Source organism: Glycine soja, chromosome 4, assembly GCF_004193775.1.
Source record: "Glycine soja cultivar W05 chromosome 4, ASM419377v2, whole genome shotgun sequence".
Classification (NCBI taxonomy): Eukaryota; Viridiplantae; Streptophyta; class Magnoliopsida; order Fabales; family Fabaceae; genus Glycine; species Glycine soja.
In genome coordinates this window covers 46,646,406-46,667,395 of record NC_041005.1, presented here as the reverse complement: position 1 = coordinate 46,667,395, position 20,990 = coordinate 46,646,406, and the positions used below count along the sequence as shown (strand labels likewise).

Below are 20,990 nucleotides of genomic sequence, written 5' to 3'. Positions count from 1 at the left end.
ACTTGAATTATTGACTAAACAAACTAAATAACAGCAAAGATGGTGATAAAGGTTACAGCCGTAACACTTTCATGGTGAAGAGAATTGAATGTTAAGTGACACATAGGAGCTACAGCCGGCCGTTGGGATCAACAAGGAGGTAATTATTAATTAACGTAATCAGCAAGTACCAAGTGGGGGATTTTTTCATTTCAGTTATGATATATGGACATACACTCAATTATATGAAACATCTACTCCCTAGCTTGATTCGTAACTCATTATAATAATCTTTCAATTAATTCATGATATTAAATCATTCAATTAATTATATTATTATTTTAAAATTATTATTTTTTTATTTTTATCAACTTAATTATTTTTCATTAAATTTTAGAAAAAAAAAATTAAGTAATCACATATAAAGAAAATAATAATTAATACATTTAAAAATAAGAAAAAGATCTTATAAAAAGAAATAAATAATTTTTTTAAAGAATGATCTTATAATTAGAAACAGAGAGAATATCTATCACTCATTATTTTCTAAATTTATTTCTTTATATCATATCTTAATATCTATATATATTTTCTCATTTATCTCTTTTACTAAGTGTCAATTAACATTTTAGGTGTTTAATTAATTAATTTTCATATCAGGAATTGTTAACTAATTCTCATTAATTAACTGTTTAAAAGTTATGAAAGAAATATATATTTGTATATACCGCTAATTAAATGTATACTATTAAAAAAAACTAAGTAAAGTACGTAATTGATATGATTCTGCGGCAATTTTCACTCCGCTTGGTACAGAAACTATGATGAGTTGTAAGGCTTAAAGCCACATCGTGGGTTAAACGTCACAAAGTATAAAGATTCATAAGTGTGGACCCCACATGAGTTTTGTGCATGCACAGGTAATATGGTAGAAGCCAACCCGAGTTACCCCTAGAGAGGGCGTCCTTGTGGAAGACATAAACCAAAATTGGGGATAGAGAAGGGAATAGGGTAATTAAGAGAAGTGTTTGGATTTGATTTGGGGGGTTAAAGTAAATAGTGTTTTTTGGGTGGTGGAACAACAACTGGAAAGTACTCTTAAACTAAAGCTACACATACATTATTATGATACCATGCATTCCTATTTAGCAATTTGTTGCCTTTGCCATACTTTTCTTTTGAGCTCTATAAATAGGTTCCCACTCTTGCCATAACAACTCGTGGAATTGAAAGAGAGATAATTAGAGGGGTTTTCTCTTTGAGAGAATCGTATCTTACAACTTTTCGTGACCACTTTTAGTGAGGGAAGAGAAGCTAAGAGAGAGACTCCAATTAGATTCAAGAGAGATGGCCATCAGCCATGAAACTTGGGCTTTCATTTTCGGTCTTCTAGGTAGATACTAGCTCTCCATATCCCCATGCCAGTTTATATTATCACTTTTATTTTATTTTATTCTTAATTAACTTAGTTCTACCTCTATCACCTACTATCATATTTTTCATCATTTTTAGCATGGCACTATCCTCCTTTGTCATGCATCTACTTACGGAAGTTTGGTTTGAGCAAACTTCCTGCAGTTGTACAACATGGAAATACGTAAAATTAACCTTAGTTTTTAACTATTTCGAACTGTATATAATATTTATTTTATTAATTTATAATATGGTGGAAACTGGAACCATATGTGGCATGCAGATTGCATGACATTTTTCCAGTTTACGAAGAATGATCAATTATAATACTTGAAAGCGACACTAATGAATTACCATAGCAACAATTTAATTTAACTAACCGGTGTGCTTCTCTAATATAGTTATAACTTTTGGAATTAATTGTGTATGGTGTGAATTCAAATTTTGCATATTACTGACGGAATCAAAACCTGTTGATAGAAATAATAATAAAAATTGATTACTATTTGTTCCCCACTGCTGATGAATGTTTCTTGTGTTTTTGTTTGTGTTATTATAGGCAACGTGATCTCCTTTATGGTGTTCCTTGCTCCATTGTAAGTGATATTTTCTACTTTAGCATACTCGATAGTTGTGATTAGTTATCTGCTGAAGCGTTTTTTTTTTCTAACTATATATTAATTATATTTGAGTGCAGACCAACTTTTTACCAAATCTACAAGAAAAAATCATCCGAAGGGTTTCAATCACTACCTTATGTTGTTGCACTGTTCAGTTCAATGCTCTGGATCTATTACGCACTTGTGAAAAAGGATGCTAGCCTCCTTCTAATTACTATTAACTCCTTTGGGTGTGTGATAGAGACAATTTACCTTGCAATCTTCCTTGTTTACGCCCCAAGCAAAACCAGGGTACTACTCCTAATAACTCCTATATATTCTAGTCATTCTTTTCTTTTCCTTTCTAGATATATATATTTTTTTCAAGAATTAAAAAAATTATTAATTTTCCTTTTATTAAATGTCACAGCTTTGGACCATCAAGCTTCTTCTCATGTTGAATGTTTTTGGGTTTGGAGGGATGCTTCTTTCAACACTATACCTTACGACGGGTTCCAAACGTCTTTCTGTGATAGGATGGATTTGCCTTGTTTTCAACATAAGCGTTTTTGCTGCTCCACTTTGCATCATGGTAAGAATTTAGGAGACGAATATTTAAATCATCAAAGAACACAATTAGGTGTATACTTTAAATTTTTTAGTGTTTCTTTTTTAAAAGATTTTTTACTTTGTCTTAAAAAACTATTCTTAAAATAAAATCAAACCTTTAATAACATTATAGAATATGATTTATAATTTTTGCATTTTTTTCATATGCCCTCAGATAAACTATATTATTATATATTGATACATGCAGAAACGTGTCATAAAGACGAGGAGTGTGGAATTCATGCCTTTCAGTTTGTCCTTGTCTTTGACCATAAATGCTGTTATGTGGTTCTTCTATGGCCTTCTCCTCAAGGACTACTACATCGCAGTAAGTTCATTTCAATACTGCTACGTGCGGTTAATTAGGAGCATATTCATATTATATTGTCCATTAAATTTTTGTCTTATTCCTACCAAGACTTTTCCTTTACTACCACTTTAGTCCTTTCTTTTTATTTGTATCCCATAACTTTTCATTATGTCCGTATAATTAAGTTATAATGGCAATTTAGATAGAGAAATTAATTTTTTAATTGAGTTATAATGGCAATTTAGTTAGAGCAATTAATTAAATGTGTGCGCACTCCACTAATGTTCAGTTCCCATGAAATAAAATAAGTCAAACGGAAACATGGGCCCCTATTCTATTACTATTATTTAATTAGGAAAGGCTTAAATATCTATATGCCAGGCAATTTTTTTTTCATTAGAAAAAAAAGGCAATTTAATTTTATTCCTTTCAATTTGTTTTGACCTACCAAAAAAACTATTTTCAATAGGGAAGAAAAACAAAGAAATGATTTGATATTTGCTTTTGGATGATGCAGCTCCCAAATACTCTTGGGTTTCTATTTGGCATAATCCAGATGGTGCTGTATTTGGTTTATAGAAACGCCAAGCCACAAACATTGGAGGAGCCAACGAAGGTTCAGGAACTAAATGGTCATATTATTGACGTTGTGAAGCCAAATCATGCAACAAAAAATGGTCATGTGCCTGTGATTGAGATAGCTAGCAGTGTGTGAAAATGAAGCAATAATGAATCGAGTCCAAAGAGAAAGAAAAAAAATGAGGCCCCAAAATATTTAAGCTAAAAGTACGATTATTACTTAATTACTTTGCCAAGTGGGGCCTCATCTTAACGCAAGAACAGTACGTGAAGTTTGGTGTTTAGGGTTCTTTTAAGTAACGTGTTTGCCTCAATTTGTAGCAATAATATGTTAGGTGGTCAATTATGTTAGCATGAGAGTCTCTCTTTGGCCTCTTCCATCACTCTCACTGTAGTAAAACGTGTAACAACGTATCTTCTCTACTTCTTTCAGTGTGTGCCCTTAGTCAAACTCCTCAATTCTTGTACGCGTAATATATGTTCATGTGATGGAATTAATTATTATTTTACAAATTATGCAATTTATGAGACTAAAGAGCACACTTTTATTTGTTTCCATGTGCTACAATCGTCGTTATCCTTATGTTCAATTTTATATTGTTTTTGGTAAATCATGATTAAATTATGCATCAAAGCGATGTAGATAGTGGAGGAGGGTCTTCTTTCTTTCTTTTATGATCGATGTCATAGAGAAGGGGACAGATATAAAGATAACTCTAAAAAGTAAAAAATGCATATCTTCATGACGGAAGCTAATTAACAATCATTGGCAAAAAGACCCGACACTAAGATTGTAACATGCCAATTGGAAGTCGTTACACTCTATTCATCAAAAGGAAAGGTGTTGAAAATCAATGCCAATTATTTGAAATTAGTAGCTAAACCTGAGGATTAGAACCCCAAATCCGAGGATTATTATTATTTACTTTATATGTTTGCTCTAAATTTCAACTCCGAGATATATGCATAGCTAAACCTGAGGGAAAAAAAAAAGTCAAATGTATATTAGAGGACAAAGCGCAGGCAAATACGCACAGACCGACTTGTTTAGTTGTCTTTTAACTGTTTTTTTTTTGTTCTCTCTCTCTTTCTTATATTCATTTTAATTACCTTTTTCAGATCCTTTTTTTCCTTTCTATATTTTCACAGTATTATTATCAGATAAATCTTAGAAAGAGGAGAGGGTATTGCATTTGAAGGCCATGATTTTTTTCTATAAAAAAGACCGTTACTGCAAATTAAAGCATTATGCGGGTTGATTTGGTACATGCATAATGCCCATTGAGAGAAAATGATAGTATGGAAAATCAAACCTAAAACTATTTTGATATTTACTAGATTAAACAAACCATAAAAAACACAAATTAGTGTTGGCTTCAATTTTCTAAATATAGTTTGTACTTATCAAAATTTGAAGCTGATCGACGTCAAGATCGACGTGATCAAGATGGGTTCCACGATCTTGGACGTCGGACTTGAGATACCCTATGTTAGGAGAACACGAGGGGAAACCGGCAAAACAAATGACTTTGACGTTCAAATAAATACACAAATAAGTTGATAATGGAATGAAGAGGATGAGATAGAACCTGGTTGGTATTTATAGAGTGAGATGGGAACTTTGGGTCCTTACTTGTAGGGGTTATTACAATGGTATAACAACCATTGCATATAATTCTAGCTTGTAGATAATAACTAATAGATAAGTCGTGACTTATAATTTGTCTCTTATAGATAATTAAGTATCTATCACTTGATAAAAGAGTTGTAACATTATCATTAATATTCAAATATTGAAGTGTCTAGAGATAATCAGTTGGCCTAGTAGCTCGGCTGCTAAGGGAAATGTTTTCGTGCTCCTGTACCAGGGCTGACGCATGTATTGGAGTGTTATGTCACTTGACACATCCATTTTGTGGACCCTGGATAATACATAACCAAGGTAATTTGTTGCTTGTTAAGAGGAAATCTATGAAGGACTCTATGTAGTGGAGAGACTTTGTAAGGACGTGCGGGGAAAAGACACATGACCAATGGTTTGACAAAAATCTATGTTGAAGGGTGGGTGATGGAAGGTTAGTCCAATTTTGGAAGCAACCATGGACGGAAAATTACAAGCTTGAGGATAGGTATAGGAGAGTGTTTTTGAACTCAAACCAAAAAAGGATGAGGTGATAATTAATTGTGATGGGGTCGTGGGTGGTGGTAGTTGGGATAATATGTGTTTTTACATAATTAATATAATGTTAATATCTTCAAGTTCTATAATTTAATTCCTAATTTGTTGATTCCAAATTTCAACTTTCCAACTATTGAGCATTTAATTTTTATTAAGCATTAAAGAATTTCCACCATTTTCTATGATTATGGCAACAAAAATAATTCTTTCACCTTAAATAAGAAGAGATTGAGAATGGTCCTGTCATACACTCAAACCAAATCACCTGATAATCTGATATACATGCAATAGTGGAGTGATTTTTGAGTTGAGAAAATTTTCTTTCTTTTTGGATTCAACCAAAATTTATTTCTTCTTAAATAACAACAACTCTTGTTTTGATCTGTGATTGGCACTACGACTCTGTAAAGGCACACCCGCATTCTGCACATATTAACTTGCAGTTTTACCCAAAGCTTGTTGGCATGTGCTTGAGACTTGAGTTCTCCACTTTTTTCATTCGATGTTGCTATTTATATTTTTTTTGTTTTGGAAAATTGATAGCATTTGTAAATAATTAAATTAAATATGTTGTTAAAATGAAGAAGAATAGAGGACGTGGCTCACTGGCTTGGTAGCTAGTACTTTAGTTTTTTTTTAAGATAAAAAGAAAAATATGAATTGATCATCACCTATTACTTTAAGCCTTCAATTATTACTTTAGTTTTTTTTAAGATAAAAATAAAACTATTACTTTAACTAAATCTAGAGTGAAACAATGATTGTTTCAATTACTTACAATTTTTTTCTTGCAAGTTGATAATTGATATCATTAATTATTTTGGCTAATTTTGTAACTATTTTTTAAATTTTCTTTACAATGTTTGAATTTAGCTTTTGGAATTAGCAAATATGAGAACAAATATTCAACTTCGACCTCTACTTACAAGTGCCATTGTTTTTTTTTCTTGGTTTATTTGACTATTTGATTTGTTTTATAAAATGTTTCCTAAAAAGCTTTTATCTAGAGATGAAAAAAGAGAAAACGAGAGGGAGGAAGATTTAATAAAATCACAATAAGAAGCAATTGATAAATTTGTTTTTAAAAAAGTAGAATCTCATGAAAATATTAATCAATCAAATGAAAATTTTCTCAAAAACAATCATATAGGTGAGAATGATGACATTAATGAAAGTGAGTCTAATGGTATGCTAAATACATCCAATATGGAAAATCTTGACATTGATGAAGAACAACCAATTAATTCCTCATTTAGATATTTATGATCCCAAAAATTAAAATAATTTTGATGAAAAAATAAGGGATATGTTAGTTGAAAAGGAGCCTATATGAGAAATGAATCTTATTTTTCCTTTAGATAGCACTTCTAGACATTTTTCATATGCTTATTATTCTAGAAAGTTAAGCAATGACGAGATAAGTGATAGAAAATGGTTGGTTTATTCCAAACATGTTAACAAAGTGTATTGTTTTTGTTGAAATTTGTTCAAAGGTAATAACAAGAGTTTTAGCAAATGAGGGCCCAAAAGATTGAAAGCATATTAGAGAAAGACTTAGACAACATGAGAATAGTGTTAAGCATATGACTAACATGAATACTTGGAATGAATTAAGAGCAATATTAGATAAAAATCAAACAATTGATAAAAACTTGCAACAAGAGGTTATAATTGAGAGAGAATGTTGGAGACAAGTTTTATTTAGGATATTTTCAACTATGAAATGTCTTGCTAAGCATAATTTGACTTTTTGTGGTTCCAATGAAAAATTATATCAAGGTATTAATGGTAATTTTTTAGGCTTGATTGAAATGACTAAGGAATTTGATTTGATCATGTTAGACGCATTCAAAATCATAAAATTTATTATCATTATCAAGGGCATAAAATTCAAAATGAGATTATTTTCCTTTTGGCCCATAGTGTTAAAAGTTCCATCATAAAGATCATTAAAGAGGCAAAATATTTTTCTATAACTTTTTATTGTACCCCTGATGTGAGTCATCAAGAACAAATGACTCTAATAGTACAATGCATAAATATGTCAAATAATAAAATAAAAATTGAGGAGTATTTTTTTGAATTTTTAAAAATTGATTACACGTCTAGATTGAGACTTTTTAATGAATTACAATGTGTTGAAGTTTCTTGATTGTAATGTTAATGATGTGAGGGGTCAAGACTATGACAATGGTTCTAATATGAAAGAAAATCACCAAGGAGTTCAAAAATGATTTCATGAATTAAACCTAAAAGCATTATATATGCGTTGTGCTTGTCATAGTCTTAATCTTACTCTTAGTGATATGTCACATTCTTGTGTTAAAATTGTTTTCTTTTTTGGAGTTGTTCAACGTATATATTCATTATTTTCTAGTTCTCCAAAAAGATGAAATTTTTTGGCTTGATAATGTTCCGGGGTTAACTGTGAAATCTTTGTCTAATACTCATTGGGAAAGTCAAATTAAAAGGATTAAAGTTATTAGGTTTCAAGGTCCCCAAATAAGATTGGCTTTGCTGGAATTACATAAATCTTGTGATGATGCCAAGTCAAAAAGTGAAGCAAAGAGTTTGGTTAATGCACTTGAAAATTTTGAAATTTTACTTGGTATGATTATTTTGTATGACATCTTTTTTCCATTAATATGGTGCGTAAGAAATTACAATCTAAGTCTATGTGTGTTGACACTACCATAAAACAATTATAAGGGGCATTATTGTTTTTTGAGAAGTATAGAGATGAAGGTTTTGCATCTAGTATAGATGTTGCTAAAAGTATTGCACTTGATATGGATGTAGAGCCTATCTTTCCAACAAAACACTCTGTTATTAGGAAAAAAACAATTTGATGAAAGTAATGATGATGAAGTAATTCACTCAATTCTTGAGTTATTTAGAGTGAATTACTTTTTAATTGTTGTGGACATGTCAATTACCTCTATAAAGAACATATTTGAGCAATTGAAGACATTTGAAAGTATTTTTGGATTTTTATTTGATTCAAATAAGTTAAATTCATTAGATGATGATGAGTTGAGAAAATGTTGTGTTAATTTTCATCTTTCCTTTACTCATGAAAATTTACCGGATGTTAATCAAATGATTTTTTTCCTGAATTGAAAGCGTTGCAAATGACTTTGCTTGATAACTTAATCTCAACCATTGAAATTCTTGAGTTCATCAAAATTGTAGATTGTTATCCAAATGTCTTAATTGCTTGTAGAATTTTATTAATAGTGTCTGTGACTATAGCATCAACTAAAAGAAGTATTTCATAGCTAAAATTAATAAAAATTTATTTAAAGTTATCGATGTCACAAGAAAGGTTGTCTGACTTAACAATATTATCAATTGAAAATGATATGTTGGAAAACATCAATGTTGATGTTATCATTAATGATTTTGCATCTTGAAATGTTTGAAGAAATAACTTTTTATGAGTTTTATGTATTTTATTTTGTAAATGATAAGCGAGACGAAAATTTTACGAGTGAAGAAAATATTTTGTTGATGATAAAGATAACATTGAAGTTGATTGGAGAAAAAAAAGGTAATACATCTTTTCATTTGTTAAAATTATGGTATTTAATGTAATCAAACATAATTCTTTTAATAAAATTATGTTTAATTTTTAAAAATATATTTAATTTTTTAAAGATTTATATATAAAAGGCCCTTATCTATTGTTTTGCCCTAAACCCTTAAAATGTCAGGATCGGCTTAGGGGAGCTAAAGGAAGAAGGGAAAGACATTGGTATGCACATGTGATGTTCTTTTTCTCTTTTTGCTTTGTCTAGGTATTTCAAAAGTTTGAGTTTCAATTTTCTCTTTTTTAGAGGGAATTTGTTTCATTTGTGCTAGAGGCTTGCAATGGTTATGCTAGCTTCGATTTGGATGTGTGACAAAGGGTGGTCTTGGTTCGAGGTGTCGAGGCTCAATGGCACAATGAAGGAAAATAAGAGTTGTGTTGTGTTGCTGAAAATTGCCTCCAACAACTATAATGGAGGAGCATGATGGTGTATGTCATGACCCACCCCTGGGACATGACCGGCGCACAGACTATGACTTCCTTAGTCTGGCCAGCCTATCCTATACAACATAACCTGTAAAGAACACCATATATATATATATATATATATATATATATAGACAATTCCATATGCTGGTATCTCATCTCATCCATTTAGTAACAAAGTTGATTATAATTACTAATCATCAAGTGTCTCAAACATCATAAGTTCATCATCATCATAGCTTTACATTTTCAAAAATAAAAGGATTCTCTCTAAGCCTATTACTACCCTGGCCCATATAGCTGCATTATACTGGAGTTACAACCAAAATATCCATCAGACACAATGAGGACCTACCAAAAAGATAATCAAGTTCCTGAGTGTGTCAGCAAATCCCAAGAAATCGGTTACTCCACTACTGGGTATTTGAGAAAAGAAGTAACATAAAGGGGTAAGTCACAAGGACTTAGTGAGAGCATAATATACTAAGCAGACATGAAAGAGAGCACCATTTAACATGAATCTTTCCATTTCCAAAAGATATTAAAATAAAATTCTTGAAAGTAATGAACGAAAATAGACTCGCTTTTAGAAATCACTGTACGCAAAGAATATACATTTCAGAACTTCTCATAATCTGGTATTCAACATAATCACTTTAAATAATCAAGCATTTATTCTACTATGTGCACATAGACCACATTATCTCTTCGCTGTGGTGAATGGTAATTATATAACTACGGCATTTAGCTCGTAGGTTGCTTTATCTCTTTGTTGCAGCGAACGGAACATATAAATATACTATGAGAATTTAACTCATAGGATACATTATCTCTTCGTTGTAGCAAACGACATATATCATTTTACTATGAGAAATTAACTCATATGCTACATTATCTCTTCGTTGTAGCAAACGGCATATATCACTATATTATGAGAATTCAACTCATAGGCTACACTATCTCTTCGTTGTAGCAAACAACATATATCATTATACTATGAGAAATTATCTCATAGGCTACATTATCTCTTCGTTGTAGCAAACGACATATATCATTATACTATGAGAAATTAACTCATAAACTACATTATCTCTTCGTTGTAGCAAACGACATATATCATTCATGAACTCAACATAAATAAAATTAAACAAGCAGTTCAACATTCATCCTTATACATTATCAAGATCTCAAAATAAATTTCAAAGCTCACCAAAAACATATATGTTCGAAAGTATACTTGCCTCTCCATAAATGAACTTTAAGAACATCGCTAAGTATATTAGCTACTCACCTAAATAACGCAATCACTGACTTCTACCACTGTTAGGAAGGTCAACCACGGTATTTTCCACAGAACCTAAGCATTTAAATAATAGAACAAGGGATTAGACAAAATCCCCCAATTTTAGCAAACCTAGGGTTTTGAGAAAATCACAATAATCTCTAATACATAGTTTCTAACTCTTTTTCTCACATCCCATGACTAATCAGTGCTATAACATACTCATCTAACATAATGGGTCATAAATATTTACCTTAAAGAGATCAAATAGAAAAACCAAAGAAACACGTAGTGTTTTCCCTTTTTTCTCGTCACCTTCTCGTGCTTGGAAAAACCCAAAGATGCAAAAAGCTTGCAAATTTCGGAACTATGGAAGGAGATGAGTGAAGGATCGAAAGATTAAATTTTGGGGCAAAAGTGTTAGCTTTGAGAGGGGGTGGGCTGCTGCACAAAAAGAGAAAATGGAAGTTTCGGGAAAGGGGGAGAAGGGTCTCGGGAGTTTTTAAAAAAAATTGCAGGAGAATGGGTTTTGTTATGTTAACTTTTGTTGTTTAATATTATATTATTATTTAAGTGAAACGGTGTGTTTCAGTGTAGGAAAAAAGAGTAGGAATAGTACTAGAGTTTTCTGACAAAGACAAACACTACCAAATGACAATTTTTGTATCCTCTCTGCTTAACAATTTTGGCAACATAAACACATAGGGGACATTTGGTAGGAGGAAAAATGTTTTATTCCTAAAAATCATGAATCTTGGGAATTATGTTTCTTGAGAATGAATAAAATTTATTTGGTTGATGTTCGTGTGTCAGCAAGTATATCGATTCGCACAAGTAATATATTAAAACGGTAAGATCGAGTGTTGAGTCCATAGAAAATTTGTTTCACTCAGAAACTGTACATCCAGTATGCAAACATTTGTATAAACTAAAAGCAAAGTAAATATCAAGTTGAATTCTGTACTACAGTCTCTGTGAATAAAAACTAAATATCTAGAAACTTAGGGGTGAAAACAATTAAGTAAAAGTGTCGGGTTGTTCTACTGAATTTTCCTTGATGTTATTATGTATTTTTCCCTATTTAATGTTATCCTAGTGTTCTTATGCTGAGAAATTACTCAAACCAAGATCCCTCTAGTGAATGAGCTTAACTCTCTTTAAACCTCGTCCTTGATTCCTCAACAAACTCAGCCTAAAAGAGTTGCATTAAGTCTATAGCATAATATGAACTAAATCATTGCACTCCATTCATAGACATATAGATTTTTAGCTTGGTCTACCAAGTTCTAAGGCTTTAAAGCATTGCCCAATGCTAAAAATCCTAACTATACACACAAATGGGTGATCAAGCCATAAGCATGCAAAAATAAGCATAGATAGAAGCAATGAACATAGAAAAACAACATTAAATAAATAGTGAAAGATTACAAGAAATATGCTCTCAATACAAGAAGGAACAAAGTTTGGTCAAAGAAAAAGGCAAAGAATGGTTGAGGATGTCTCTTCCAACCTCTAAAACCCTAGTTTCACTCCTCTAACCTAAGCTCTCTTAGCTGTTCTCTTTTTGTCGCTTCAGCTTCCCTTTTTGCTCTGTTTTTCTCACTCCCCTTTTAGTTTCCGTCAACTTCAGTGTTTTAAAGGCTCTTGGACATTTCAGCTTCTGAAGGCTCGCTTAGCGAGACTGGCTCGCTAAGCGAGAGTAAGTGAATTTTGGCTTAGTGAGCTGGGCGTGCTAAGCGCGATAAGGGACAACGACCTCGCTGGGCGGGCTTGTGGCGCGCTGGGCGAGCACATCTCTGACTGATCCTCTTCTAATGTTTCCCAACCCGCTAAGCGAGTTGTATGCCTTGCTTAGCGGATGTCACTCGCTAAGCGAATCTGCCTCGCTTATCGAGTCATCAGCTACTTGAACCTTCTCTTCTTTTAGCTTGAAACTGAAGTGATTTCAACGTTAATTCACAAAATGAGAGTATCTACTATACAAAATCACATGAAATATATATACAATTCCTACAAAAAGAACCATAAATTGGAGGTAAGGTGCTAATTTCGTGCGAATATTCAATACAAAACTAAGTCGTGAATATCGACTAACAGTTGGTCATCAGAAATCTATAGATAAGTTTTCTAAGAATCAAAGAGTTATGCATGTTTTTACCGACTATTTTAATTATTTACCTCATTATATAATTTGCTAAAGAATAATATAATATTTTTAATGTAGTAAAAGAAAAATTAAACAATGGAAAGTAAGATTTTCACCTTTTTCCCATAGGAAAATTTTTGTAGAAAATTGATTAAAAAACATTTTCGAAAAATATTCTTTTCCAAAAATATTATTTTTTTAATACCAAACATGAAAAACTAAGTTTTTCAACCTATAATTTCCATAAAATCAGCAAAATTTCTTCTATCAAATGCCTCCAATGTCAACTTGATTAGCGACTACTTCTTGGTCATCACTTAGCCAAACTAAAATAGTTATTAGTTGTCTACCAGAGATTATAAATTTTAAAAAATGATTTTATGACAAGTTGAATTGATCTTGAGAGAGAAAAAAAATCAATTGAGTGATATTAATTAAGAGAAATTTATATTTTAAAACATACGTACGTTGAATAGTATTATCAAATTCAAACTAATTATCAACTCAACCAACATATGAACCAGCATATATTAAAAAAATTACAGCCTACAAAAACCATACTTTTAACAAATTATAAAATATTCATAATATACTTTTAAAAATTCCAAAAAAATAAAATCACAACACACTACTTTATTAAAAAAATCTTTGGGTTTTCGATTCACTAAAACCAGTTTATTTGGCCAACTCATTAGTTCACTCAAAAAGCTAATTGGGTCATATAAGTTCGATAACATTTTCGATCCAACGATGAATTATTAGATCGGTTATATCATTAATTTCTGGTTGGATTGATTTGACTGACTAGTCTAAACTAATTTTTATAACACTATTGTGAAGTGGTTTTTCTTTAATATTTGAATATAATTAATTATTTGAATTCATTTTTAAAATATCACTCTCAAAACATTAGATGTATTATAGTTAATTAGGTGCATAGTTGTCCATTAAGCGACTCGGACCGAGAACCAATAGTATAATCAGTATGAGTCATTCATTGGACCAGATATGTTCTTTATCTGGTTTGATCCAACCAACTTTGCGGTTGAAACAGTGAACTAATATTTTTTTTTTATAAAAAAAGCAAGTTTTAATCAAGACTTGAGAATTATTTAATTGACTAACTTATCCCTAGACCACCATGATTAATTAGTAAATTTATGACACAAATAATATATATATATATATATATATATATATATATATATGTATAGTTATTCATGTGATTTATATAATTACGTACTAATTTATTGATTCGACGGGTGATCCATCTATTTAGTACATTAATCAGATTGTTGATCGGTCTAATTTTTATAACACTGATTAGATCGATGTACCCTTAATTGAGTTTGTTTATTTAAATGTTTCTGTTTATCAGTTTTTTTTGGATAAGCTTCTGTTTTTTATTTTATTATTATTAGTGGATTAGTTGTTGATTAAGACTCTATAATATACGATCTTGTCCCATTTTATCTCCACAGCTTTCAATAATGGAACTTCTTGGAGTTTAACACCTTATCTCAATGATGAGAGTTCTTTCCGGTTTCCCTCACTCTGTTACTCTATCTCAACAAACATAAATTAATTTATTTAACATTTTTATTTTAGAATCTATTATAGATGTTATGAATAATGAACTGATATTTTGGTAGTTGTTTCTTAGGCTAATTAGGTGTATGTGCACACCATGTACAGAATTGACCAACCCATCATATTGTAATCAACCAAAATAAATGTAACCATTAATGAACTCTTTTATGCTTATTTAATCCTCCCAGAGGAAAGGGAACATGATATTTTATCAATAATATCAAATGACTTGAAACCCGGATATTTGTATACACCCCACCATATAAAGTTTTATGGTAGCTGCCGATGATACAGGGTAGGTATAGTGATCATTCCAAAATAATAGAATTTTGTTATATCCTTAAACTCCTTTTTAATAATTTTTCTCGTACTTTATAAAGTATTTATTGAATAATAAGCAAATACATTATTCAATATCTTGATAACAACATAAAATGTATTCATACTTTATTTATATATATATATATATTCAGAATTGGAAAGTAGGTGGGCAGTAGAAGAAGACAATCTGGATTTTTTCCCTCCTTTCTTTTTCTTTCTCTCTATCAACATTAAATCCGTGGGAAAAGGATTGATCACATACGTTTGTGCGGTTGATCTGCGTCTGCTTTTAGTAAGATGTCGCGTTCTGAACAAGATATGGAAAAAAAATTATGAAAGAGTTTGTTCCAAATGTCTCACAATATTGAATTGAAGTTTCGAAGTGGGGATAAACTCGATCAAAAAGAAAAAAGAAAGAAAAAAATCGGTAGGCAGAGGAAAATGCAAGATTAATAATTAAGAAGCACTAGCCAAATGTGAAACCAAAGAATGGGGCCACACAAAGAGAATAATAATGCCAAGAAAAGTGGCTCATGCGTCTCAAGATAAGCATTCTAGGGCATTACGCAAATGAATGAGCCAACAACAATCTCATTCTTAAAAGCTGCCCATGATTGTGTTGAGATGTAGATAACCTTCATGCCATGCACCAACAAAAAATATAAACATGGTTAGGTGTGGATTTTCCCATGCTCGATAATCTTACAAGCAGAGATAAGTGTGATGTAACAAACCAGTTTGTTTTGGAAGACTTTAAAGCTCCTTAAAACCCTCCCTTACCGTCTATGTCATCTATCAAACCCGTCTTCTTCTAATGCTTTATCTGTTTCTATAATCCACATACGTCAATAAAATGAAATATCGTTGTTCTTTTACATATGGGCATGGGGCTGCCACTTAGGCCTAAGATATAAATACATGATTACATTTTATTTTTTTTTGCTTTTTAATGTTTTCTAGTGGCTAACCTCAACTCTGTGCCAATCATTGCCTCATAATGGTGTCCTAGATATGTATGATTTTGGTAATTGATTTGATTTTTCAGGGACTAGCCCTATACCATGTGGCATGCATAAACTTTGGGTCGGGCCTAGCTTACCTCATGCTTTAATTCGACCATATCTTACTATTGTTCCTACTTTTTTTTGTCTTGTGCCGTACACAGTTACCGTGGCAGGAGATTTGTGGGTTCTGTTCAACTCATTTTGTGACACATCAACGATAAAAAAATTTATGTTCCTAAAAGTAATTTGTTAGTTCACAGTAATTGAACCAATGACATGTGCTACGTATCTTTTTAGTCTTTTTATTTTTCTGTCTATACCACATATTTTTTACTAGAAACATGACTCAGATAATATTATTAAGAATAATAAAAGTCTCTCTTTAAATATTTAACAAAGTTACATAATTGGAACTCTTACCTAAGATCTATGATTAAACTTAAGCTGGAATAATTTTAAATCAATTGATCCACTATTTGATGTTAACTTCTTGGTCTCAAGTCAAGTGCTCACATTTATTTAACCATGTGTAAAGTTAAAAATAAAAAACAAAGAGGTAAAGGCGTCTTAATAAATTTGATCTACTTTAAGTTGAAAGTGAGGGCATCGTTATTTTTATCATTATTTTGTCACTCTAGAGGAACTCAATCCTTAACAAATCTAATGAAACCTTGTTAATTTCGGAATATCAGATATCCTCAAGATGCACATGTCCTATCGTATCAAGCAAGATATTAATTGTAGATTTGAACAGAACGCACTAATGTGGATGCTTAGCGGTTATTGCATGATTAGATTTTATTTAGTTTAGTACAAAAATATCAATACCCAACATGAAAAAAGAATCCTCAAACGACAATTTTGGTCTCAAGCATATCGCTAATTAATGAATTTGTTTCTACTATATACAGCTTGCTCGCAGAGACACTAGCATTCGTTTTTGCTATCACATCCCTGACCAAAATTTGTTGCAAATAAACAGCGTACTAAGTATGATACAGTTGTCAATTTGTCGTGCAATACAATGGCTCAATATGAATGCCAAGACTTTGAACTTCTGGTCTAAAGGTGGAAATGAATTCAAGTTTTATTTCCTACAGCAAAGACTTTGGGACTTATAGTCTTAGTAGCAAGCATGTATACCCCTTGTAACTTCAATCAATTCAAGTTTTAACAAACTTGACATGAGCAATTAATAAAATATAATAAATTAATTAAATAAAACTGAAAATTAACAAAAAAAACAATAATATCTACTTTAACTGTGATTATCGAAGAATTGGAATTGGTTAGTGAAAGAAAATTAAAATTGCTGGTGACATTTTCATAAAATTAAAGTTTATTATTCTTTCAAAATATATGCAGTTTAAAGCAATGTACAACATTGAGATTCAAATTTAAGAAAATGTGACTGCATCTTACTATTACTCTTCATTATAATATTCAAACTATTATTACTCTATTTTTTCTCTCCTTTTAAAAATACTTAAAGTAAAGACAATAAAAAAAAAAACCATAACAAATCATCTTTTCTTGATGGTTTTTATAGCAATAAACAATCTGAAACAAAAACAAGTTTTTTTTAAGAGAGCAATAAACAAATTGAAACGAAAATAAGTCTTCTAAAGCAATTGATATTTTAAGATGAAATAATACCAATCAAATTGAACTCAAGATAACTATTCTAAATCTTTGTGAAAGGTTGAATTTATTATTTCATGTTTGCAGTTCTTGAAAAAGTGGAGGGTTTCTTCAAACAGTGTTAATTATTCAATTAAATGATGAACATATCTCCCTTTCTTCTTGAGAAACAAGTAAGCTATTTATTTATTTTTTACAAAATTATACTCAATTTTATGTGATAATTCGGTCAACATCTCTTTATTAATTGGGAGTAGAGTTTGCACAAATTGGATTTTAAAATACCCACCAAACGTGACTTAAAAGTTCCTCCAATTTAACTTTCACACAGAATTTAAAAATATTAATACACAATATAAAAACAGCTTTACTAGTAAAATTTGGTTGCAGACGTTAACACCCAAAACATATTCTCTTTCATGGGTATTACTTAACGTACCTCATTATTTGCTTTGATGCACCATCAGATAATGAGGTATCATTTTTTTGATAGCCCACTCCCTAATTGTATGTTTCCTTTATGGGCTGATTTTGTAGGGATTATATTCCCCTGTATAACCTTCTTGTAACGGCTTTGACATCTATCTTATAAAAAAAAATGTCACATTTATACTTGACTTTTGGACAAATTTTAATTCAATTGGTACTAATTAATCAATCTTATTTTTCATATGTTCAAATTTAAAGAAATAAAAACTTTATTGGAATACAACAATCACCAATTAATCGATCAAAACATTTTACCAAAAATTATAAATTCCCAAAGTTTCTTCTTTGAAACACAGGTCACATGTTCTAACATCCTTCAAATTTCCAACTCTTAATCTTTCAAATCATTTCATATCCCATTTTTTTTTTTGAAACCCTCGATTATTTAAGGGGAAAAAAACAGGGAGTTGCGGGTTTTATATAAAGTGAAACTAACAAGGCTTTATTGTAATAAAAAAATTGATTTAATTCAAAAATAATATTAAAAGACCATAATTCAATTAGTTAATAATTAACTGTATTAGTTAGTTAGTTAGTTATCTTTCTAATGATAGCTTTGCTTGTATATATAACAACTCTTGTAATCTTTTTTGATTGATTGATCAATGCACAATATTGTACAAGGAGAATTTTTTAGTTTTTTATTCTCCAAATTTAGTTCATGTTCTTTCATGGTATCATCCCTACACACGAAGCCTTTTTCGTTCATCATCCTACTGCATTTTTTCATCTAAAATTCAATTTCATTTTTTATTCTTCTTGCTTTTCTTGATAGATCATCAGCATTCAACCTCTGATCACCTTGTCAATTATGTCAATTCATATTTTCTTCATCCTGGAGAAAATCTTGCAGTTGTTCTTGTTTCGCCACCATTGACAGAAAGCAATTTTCATCAATGGGAACTTGATATGGTTGTGACACTTGAATCTAAGAACAAAGAGCATTTTCTTTTTGGCACACTTCATTGTCATCCACCGACAAATCCAATGCATTAAGCTTGACGGCGTTGCAATCGCATGATGATGTCATGGCTCACTCGTTCCATGAGTCCTGCTATAAAACAATCGGAGATGTGGATGGATTCAGCTTTTGAAATCTAAAAAGATCTCAAAGATCGAATCATAAGTACCTTGCTTACATTTCTGAGTGATAATAATAATAATTATTGATCATTCCAATCCAATGTCCCTGAATAATAGCTAAAGATTAAATAACTTTTCACTAACCAGTAAAACTCAAATGGAAATCTCAGATAACATGCCGTTCTATATTTGTTTGAAATGTCTGATGAAAAATATATCAAGTTGTCTAGCTAAGTTTTGCCCAATCAGGATATGGACACTCATACGTCCATCCACAGGTCCAGAGTAAGAATACAATGTTGCCATAGATCTTCATATCTGCAATTATAGAATCCCGAGAGAAGAAAATTTAGTGGTCAAGCTATCCGAGATTTAAAACCACAAGGGTAGTTACGAGGCAAGAAAGAACCCTCAGAATTACATGTTTCAAAAGTCACCGAAACAGAAGTATACCATGTAATTTAACTAATATGTCTCGTAATGGTCAATGTTTTTGCACCAAACAGCAATGGCATATGCAATGTCATACTCATGCAGAAAGTTCTTTTTGCTACAAAAACACAAGCAAGCAAAGATGAACAATCAGGAACTTTAAGTTCCTACTACGTTAAATAAATATTCAACCTAATTCTAATTTCCTCATGTCCTGAGAACACAGCATATAAACTGTAAATCCTGTTACGTCTTTTATGCGGCATTGAATCATAAAGGTCTGTTTTATTTTCTCTAATTATGGCCACCTGTGATGTAATAATGAAATGCTTGACTACAAGCAGATCTACCCTCAAAACAAAATTATTACGATGCCTATTCTAATTATAGAGTTTAGACAGATGCACATTGAGTACGAGCAAATCCACTCCTAACTTTCTTCAAGTCACCTGACCCATGCTAAACTATGTCGGAAACCCAAAAGGCAGGAATACAAACCAACATGCCCACAATATCTTAAAATCAAATGAAGTACAGTTTACAAAATGTGCAAATTTTTGTTAATCACTTATGTAGATAAGCTAGATTCTAGCTTTTAATTACTTTTCCTTTAGTTTGTGATTATGAATATACCATTCCAAATACCGAACTGACAAGAAAAAGGTCACTTCACATTATGTTCTTCAAATGTCGATGTAACCCTAAAGGATGCCAAAGAAAACATAGTCAGTAAATAACCTTAATGATACCATACTATAAAAAGGACAACCAAGTGCACAATCCTCCGACTTGGTGGCCACCTACAGAGAGACTGTTTTCAGGATTTGAATCTGTGACCTCTCTGGGTAAGAAGACAGCAACCTTATGGTTGCACCAAGGTTCAATCTCTAATAATATACCAAACTATGTTAACCAAAAGAAGAAGAAAATTAATGATTTGATATTGTTAATCATATATGGAACAATTGCAGGGATTTTCTTCAATAGACTCCCTCAGTCCCATTTTATTTGACGTTCAAAAAAATGTTAAAACCATCTATTGCAAATAATAGCAATAATAATAATAATAACCATCACAGGACATTACTCTGGTCCCCTTCCTTTTCTTATAGGTACGGTACCCGCCATGCATTTAACTGGTTGGTGATAATATTCAATAACTTATTGATGACTCACGAAGGGTACTGTTAAAAGCAGAGGTGGATTCGTGATTCCTTGAATTCGAGGACAAGGACCCTCCTGTATAAACTAAGTAAGGCAAATTCTTCTTCCTTCATTCATTCATTAATATTCCTTTTATACGCTGCCTTGATGCTACA

The 20,990-nt window shown here is 31.3% G+C and overlaps 1 protein-coding gene across 1 annotated transcript; it reads left to right on the top strand.

Annotated features, from left to right (window-relative positions):
- Positions 1 to 1,187: 1,187 nt before the first annotated feature.
- Positions 1,188 to 4,043, top strand: LOC114409964 (bidirectional sugar transporter SWEET14-like). The gene is made up of 6 exons (XM_028373660.1): positions 1,188 to 1,372; positions 1,952 to 1,988; positions 2,090 to 2,303; positions 2,422 to 2,583; positions 2,809 to 2,928; positions 3,428 to 4,043. The coding sequence occupies exons 1-6, from the start codon at positions 1,327 to 1,329 to the stop codon at positions 3,623 to 3,625; spliced, it is 777 nt and encodes a 258-aa protein (XP_028229461.1). The 5' UTR covers positions 1,188 to 1,326; the 3' UTR covers positions 3,626 to 4,043.
- Positions 4,044 to 20,990: the final 16,947 nt, after the last annotated feature.

What these genes read in the sequence shown, in the direction of transcription:
- LOC114409964 (XM_028373660.1), top strand. Translation starts at nt 1,327, where the DNA reads ATGGCCATCAGCCATGAAACTTGGGCTTTCATTTTCGGTCTTCTAG. An exon ending in TTTCATTTTCGGTCTTCTAG is followed by an intron (nt 1,373 to 1,951) that starts GTAGATACTAGC and finishes GTGTTATTATAG; the next exon opens with GCAACGTGATCTCCTTTATG. An exon ending in CTGCTCCACTTTGCATCATG is followed by an intron (nt 2,584 to 2,808) that starts GTAAGAATTTAG and finishes TGATACATGCAG; the next exon opens with AAACGTGTCATAAAGACGAG.